The sequence below is a fragment of the Olea europaea genome, unplaced genomic scaffold, assembly GCF_002742605.1.
Source record: "Olea europaea var. sylvestris unplaced genomic scaffold, O_europaea_v1 scaffold6, whole genome shotgun sequence".
Lineage (NCBI taxonomy): Eukaryota > Viridiplantae > Streptophyta > Magnoliopsida > Lamiales > Oleaceae > Olea > Olea europaea.
This window is the reverse complement of record NW_019264345.1, coordinates 2,688,011-2,695,320: the sequence shown is the minus strand read 5'-3', so window position 1 is coordinate 2,695,320 and position 7,310 is coordinate 2,688,011. Positions and strand designations below refer to the sequence as shown.

At 35.7% G+C, this 7,310-nt stretch overlaps 1 protein-coding gene across 1 annotated transcript in view; it reads left to right on the top strand.

Annotated features, from left to right (window-relative positions):
* Positions 1-7,310, top strand: part of LOC111389523 (ran-binding protein M homolog) — a 15,647-nt gene that overhangs the window by 8,031 nt on the left and 306 nt on the right. Inside the window, exons 4-10 of the mRNA XM_023014456.1 lie at positions 2,453-2,498; positions 3,286-3,362; positions 4,422-4,581; positions 5,373-5,441; positions 5,825-5,884; positions 6,600-6,686; positions 7,016-7,274. Of these exons, the coding sequence (XP_022870224.1) occupies positions 2,453-2,498; positions 3,286-3,362; positions 4,422-4,581; positions 5,373-5,441; positions 5,825-5,884; positions 6,600-6,686; positions 7,016-7,274 (758 nt within the window). The remainder of the gene's footprint in view (positions 1-2,452; positions 2,499-3,285; positions 3,363-4,421; positions 4,582-5,372; positions 5,442-5,824; positions 5,885-6,599; positions 6,687-7,015; positions 7,275-7,310) is intronic.

The following is a 7,310-nucleotide window of genomic DNA, read 5'->3' as shown; positions in this document are numbered from 1 at the left end:
ATTTTCTGACATATCTCGAATATTCAGCATATGCCCTGAGAAGGATTTCTCATACTCCCTGATAGAGTTCGTGTGTTTCAGGTCTCGAAGAGCCCGTCGAGCCTGATACTCAACATTTTCCGGAAAAAACTGCGATCTGATCGCTTCCTTGAGGAGATCCCAAGAATCAATTCGAATCCTGTGGGCCTGAATGTCTGCATATTTGGTTCGCCACCATAATTTTGCATCTCCACCCAAATACATGGTAGCTGTGGTTACCTTTCTAGCTTCATCTTCGATCGAAGCTGCTAGAAAGTACTGTTCCATATCAAACAAGAAGTTTTCGACTTCTTTTGCATCACGTGCCCCTCCATAGGTACACGGTTCAGGAATTCTGAGTCTAGGAGCATACTCGTGTGCGGGAGCTTGCCCATTGCCCACCGCACGTTGGAGTACTCGCAATTGAGCTCTCAACGCTTCCATTTCATCCTGCAGATCAGGAATGATTGCAGCAGCTTCCGTCATTGCTGCGCAAGCTCTTTGGCTTTCATCCAATTGGATGTGTAATCCATGAATCTCAGATTCGGCCATCTCGACTTTTTTCTCGAGACCTTCCACAGCATAGCACAACCTAGTAGCTGTCTCATCAAGCGCATCCACGCGCTGTTTCGTAGTACCCTTCTTTTGAGGCTCTACCACTTCAGTGGTGTGTGATGTAATTGGATCCATAGCTTTCTTATCGAGGGTCTTAAGCCGCAGCTCTAATACCAACTTTCACGGGGTGCCTTTCTTCTTGGCATAGAAAGGGACACCGTGCGGCAGTAGTCTGCTCCGCTAGACTACCTTTCGCCTTTTCTCGGTCGCGTCGGGACAATAGAAAATTTGATTGCAATTTTGTAGAAAGCTTGCAATTGAGAATTTGAATACATTGAAAGTAAATTGAACATTGATTGCTGAAAACTGAACATTACAATTGATGAAAGCAGAAAATTACAAATGCTGGTGCAGGGGACGGACACCAGTGAGCTTGAAAGATTTTTGAATGACTAATACCCCCTATAATAGCATTCTGAACAAAAACCCAAGTGACGGGAGTAGACGTTTAAAAGACGAGGAATCATACTAATCTTTTACCAATATCAGAGCTATTTTACAATTAAAATAACTATTACAATGAAACGAAAATTACAACTCAAACTTAAAGTAATATTTACAATGTGCGGCCGAAGTTGGGCAAACTGCGGCTGCGATAGTGTCAAGGGGCTAAGTAAAGCTGCGGTCCTTGACACCACGTCATGTTAATCCTTGTCTACCTCTCCTTGTTACGTAGTCTATTAGGATCCCACACTCGTGTATGAGATTTATCTTTTGCATTCTAGTATAATCATAAATTCAACTTAACATTCCCATTCTGACTACTTTCATCTTATTGACCTTTTTTCCCTTTGACAACCAAACATTCATATTCTGACACAGCTGGTTCGTAGAACTTGCATTTTAACTTTATTGAGATTTCCTATTCGTGCCGTGCAATACTGCTCCTTCTGAACCTGCTTATTACATTTGGGATTATCCCTGCACCAGTGCTCCACTTTATTCAAGCTTTCAGTCGGCCTTCTCTGATTCTATGCATTTCATCCTCTTCAAATCTTTCTCCCTTGTCAATAGTTGAACTTAAATATCTATCATATTAGAAGATGATCTTTTGTAAGTTGTCTTGACTACACCACTGTACATGTTCCTATTATTACCGAAAGGGCATTTGATGTACTCCATTTTAGTTATTTTTAATCTAAAACCCCAGATTTCAACAATACTCTTCCGAAGTTCTAATGTTTTAACACCCCCCTAGTCCATCTATTCAAAAGAATCTCATCTTGGAAATATCTTCTCAGCCTGTTTTGACTGAAGTAAAAATTATGACTTGAGACAATGTTGATGCAACCTCTACTATTATCACCACATCTCAGAGTTGTGAGTACGCGTCTTTTAATAATATTCATATATCTAATAAAATTTCATTTCCTACTTGACTAATTAGCACCAAGCACAGCACTTATATGGACACCTTCTTAGCGTTATTTATTTATTTATTTTAACTAGATAATCACAATCCCCATGTATCTTTTTCTTTCCTCTGACTTGTTTATCATTCTCCTAAGTATGTAAATGGCTTCCATAGTAGATGTCCTGAAGAAATTGTTATTGAAGCCTTCTTCTCAGTTTACTGAGTTCTTTCTGTAAATATTGTTGGATTTTTCCTTAATGTGCAACAACCAGAAAAAAGTTGTGGGTAATTTTTAACGTCTTTGAGGCTCTACTTTGTGATTTCCATATGCTATGCTTCATGCACTAACAAGTGCATGCTGCATGAACATGCTACTTCTCCATTCCCTTTCAGTGCTAATACTTTCCCAAAATTTAATAATTAAGATGTATCTAACTTCTTAAATTGTGCATTGACACGTGGCAGGGTTACTGTCAACTTTGGAAAGGATCCATTCGTTTTTGATATTAAGGTAAGATTTTCCTTCTTTGTCTCCAATTCCTTTCTCCATTGAACAACAAGTTTGTTGCAACTTTTTGTTAATTCTTGCCTTTATTAAGCTCATATGCTAGATATACTTATTTTTGAACAATCAGTTCCTTGGAACTGGGAATACTAAGCAAATAACTAGTGAAGATTTGGCATAATAAAAATTTCATTTTTAAGATTTTCACTTAATATGGAATTTTGTTCCTTTTTTATTCTTTTCTTAATTTCGATTGTAAATGACTAAATGGGTTGCATTAACACACCCTCATATTTTTCTATGTCTTTTATAGTTTTACTTAGCCAATGTTTGAGCTCCATATTTTGAGAATAGATTTTTTAAAACTTTATTTATTTATTTATTTTTGGGAGAATGTGTGATTAAAAAATGGAAAAAGTTTGTGGGTTTACGTGCTAAATTATTTTATTGGGAGAATGTGCAATTGAGAATGAGTTTGGAGACGATGAATTTTAAAGAATGGAGCTCAAACAGGGGCTTAATATAACTGGTAGATTGATAACACTTAGAATACATACTTTAAGCTGATGTGAATATTTTGTCATTTGAACTGAATACACCAAAATAAATTGCTACATATTTATTTCTGTTTTAGGAATTTTGGTTTGTAAATATAATTTTGTTGCTCTTTTGCATGCATCAACTTGCCTTTCAGTAATCTACGTTAAACAAAATTGGAATATTGAGGAACTTGATAACAAACTGATAAATTATGATATTCAAACTTTTGTATCTGATGTCTATTATAATTCAGGCATATGAGGCAGAGCAAAGAGCAAAACAGCAATATGAAATTGACAGTATTTCATTGACACTGTCTGCTAGTCATGGGTAAGTACACATTGCTATTTTTAAGCTTCATAACAAGAAAATTCTGATATTTGGGGGCTCAAGGTGCCTGATATATTATGAGCTGAGGCTTCCATTTAATGTACAAGTTCTTGGCATTATATTGGAGGCTTGGAGTAGTCCTTACTGTCCCTTCTATTAATAATATTCTACCTTTGTCAAACAGCAGCCTAAGTGCTAATGGCCTCTAACTTCACTGTGAGAGTTTGCTAATTTTCATATCTTCCCTATTTATTTGGCAATGTAGGCTACAAGGAAAATAGTTTAGATGACACTATGTCTTATTGCTCTAAATAATGTAAGAAACAGAATTTTTTTTCTACACATCACAAAAAATTGTTTAGTACTCCCTTTATTCTCTTGTATCTAAGTTATCTTTGCAATTCTGAACTGTTTGCAGTATCTCAATAATTCGTGACTACCAGGCGCTATCATGTTTTTAATTGTAGGAAATGGGTTCATGATTTTTTACTCACCTTTCCTTCTGATGGACTTCGAAACAATAAAATAAACATGGTTTATGATTAAAAAAGTAACTGCTTCAAAATATTTTGGTATTTTTTGTGGATCTAATCATAATGTAAATCCATGATTTATTTTTACTGATAAATGGACATTTATGCTTTTTGTGCAAATTGCGTCATTAGAGAAATGTTCAAAACACACAATTAATATTCTAGAACCAGAACATTCATTAGGGGCTTTAGTTTATCTGATCTTCTAGGAAAAATGCAGCTGAGTTTATTTTTGTATAAAATAAGCTACTGGTTTTTTTCTTGGAAAACAGATAAATGCCTTTCTTATTGGATGCAGCATAGATAATATTCACATTATAGAAATGAGTTTCTAAGTTTATGAGTCTTTCCTCGTACATGCACTTCGGTTCTGATGATCATTGTAGTGGTATTTTATAAATATATGCTCAAACATCTTATTATGAGAAATTAACATTTATATATTATATAATTGGACATTATTTGATTACAGAAATATAGAAGTACAACTGATGTTTTTGTTGATAATCTCCATTGCACTTTACAGATTAGTTCGTTCCTATTTACAGCATTATGGGTATGAAGGAACGCTTGAATTGTTTGATATGGCTAGTAAAAGTACTGCTTCTCCAATTTCCTCCCTTCCAGAAAATGGGTTCAACGAGGAAGACATGTATGCAATGAATCAGAGGAGGACTCTTCGTCAGGTGTGAATTGAATCTTATTATTTTTCTTCATAACTGAGCTGGGTTTTCTTGAGTTATTAGTTATATGGTTTTTCTCATCCTGCCAACAGAGACAACCTATTTCAATTAAATTTGAAATTTCTAACCAGTCATTCCTTTTTTCGTCTCTCTTATTTGTATACCTGTGGGAAAACATAATTCTATTCTATGAAATGAAATATTACGAGGTTACACTTGTATAGGTATAAAAGAAACCTTATTTACTACCATAATTTAGCTCCTATAATCACGCCCATAATTAACCTTCCGTAATGATTTATAATCACCTTATGTTTAGGGTGTATCATGTGATCGACTTGTATGTGTCCACTTTCAAGGGTATCAATGGCACAATGATTTGGATAATTTACAGAGTGAAGTAGGCATCATCAAGCCTTATATTTGGTGGATGGATATAATTTTCATCTATATCTAAATTAGGTGTCAGCGTTCTTTGCAGCAATATTTTGAGTAACGGCACACTTTTTTTGGTTGCATCGAATTCACCCCCCATGAATTCATTTTGACCATCAATTATATCAATGCAAGTACTTGATGCTTGATAAGCTTGATTTTTAGTTCTCTTAATCTTTTACTCTTAAAAACTTTCCTTTTCCATATTTACTCACCGACACATTTGGGCTCCTGACTCAACACAATCTGCGTTATCTATTCCAGCTTATTGGTCCTTGCTATTATGATAGCAACTTAATTAAACTAATAATATCTACTGAAAATATTAAATACCTTTTTGCCTTTATTTGTTCATGCAGCTAATAAGTCGTGGCGAGATTGATGAAACATTTGCTAAACTCGGTGAATGGTATCCTCAAATTGTGCAGGTAGATGACAATAAGCGCTCTCCCCCCCTGTCGCTCTCTCTGTGTTTTAATTTAGGATAATCTTGACTGTTTTCATGTATACATTTTATAGAATGCACTCATCAAATTGTGTATTGCCTCTACCTAATTAATTCTGTGTGTCCTGTGATATCTCAAAGATTTGCCGAAAATCATTTGCCTGAATGCGTCCGTAGGCTTTTAATGGTGACAAGTATATCAATGGATTTACTCATAAAGATGACCTTTTTTCTAGTTGTAACTGATATTCACGATGTGGAATATTGATGAACTCCATGCCCACTTACATCTTGAATCTTTCTAAATAGATTGGTGTTGAGCTGATAATATTATATTTGACATGATGATTTGTTTGCCATGTGCAGGATGACAAGTCTTCTATCTGCTTTCTGCTACATTCTCAAAAATTTATTGAGCTTCTCAGGGTAAATGTCTTTTTTCCTTGTGTAGCTTATTGAATCATGAAAATACCATAAGCGTCAATTTTTTATTTCTTGCTGTTAGAAAAGTTAAATATGAACCAGTTTGAGAAAGGTGGATGACAGATAAGAGGCCGTATGAAGTACCGTTTGCACATGTAATCAACTTTATGATGTTAAAAGCGCAAGTACTTGGTCCTCTGTCACGAAGCTTTAACACTTCAGAGTAAAGTCATAACTTGTCATTCCTGTTGAACGTGGAGTTGGACTTGACTAATTTTCCTGATTCAAACATTAGTGAAATATTTTCCTTTAACTATATAGGATGCTTTTTCTATTGAATTGTTTGAAATTTAATTCTAAACCACAAGTATTTGGAAATCTGAAGTAATACTGAACACGATGGAGGAAGAGATGTATTTTAATAAGTTAGTCCAGGTAGGTTGGCAGAGGTCTATAAATAGTGACAGTTCTCTATGACATTTGAGATGTATATCTTTTCGTGCCTTATGCAAGTATTGTATTTGTTCCACGTTCCATTATTGTTTCAAATCTGTTTGTCAGAAATTTTGAATTGGGTCATATATTCACCAATTATGTATGCCGTATGCGGAATACAACACACAGTTCCTATATTTTTGGTCAATTACTTGCCTTTGGCTAATTTTTCCCCATAAAGCTGGCATTTTCTTCAGCCACTCTGATTAACTTCTTACTGCAGGTTGGGAAGCTGGAGGAAGCTGTGCGGTATGCAAGGACTGAGTTTGGAAAGTTCAAGAGGAGTTCAGAGTTTGGTGACCTAGTCAAGGTATAATATGGAAGATCTGTTTGTTGACTATAATTCAGTCATCATACTACTCTACAAAAAGTTTGGCAGTGTTTTATGAACAATCGATCTAGAGAAAAGGCTCGAGCTAATTCCGTCTTAGCTTGCTCTACATGACTCCATAAGCATATACTGGGTACAAGGCAGAATATGATTTTGCTAGATATTAGGTTCCTTTTACTCTCCTCCCGGTGCTTAATGTGGTCCTCTTACCGATATATATTGGATTTCGATCGCCTTTCTAGTTTTTTGTGTGCTGGTGTTTTTTTTTTTTTTTTTTGGGTTCTAACATCTCCTACTTCTCTCGCAAGGATTGTTCTTCTTTGCTGGCATACGAAGAGCCTGACAAGTCCACTGTTGGATACCTTCTTAGAGAGTCTCAACGGGAGCTTGTGGCTGATGCAGTTAATGCAATGATCTTGGCAACAAATCCTAATGTGAAAGATGCAAAATGTTGCTTGCAATCACGTCTCGAGAGGTTACTAAGACAGCTTACTGCTTGCTTTTTGGAAAGAAGGTCCATGAATGGAGGTGGTGAAGCTTTCGATTTGCGTAGAATTCTCAACAGTGGTAAGAAAGGTTAAACCTTGCTTATTCGGATTCCCC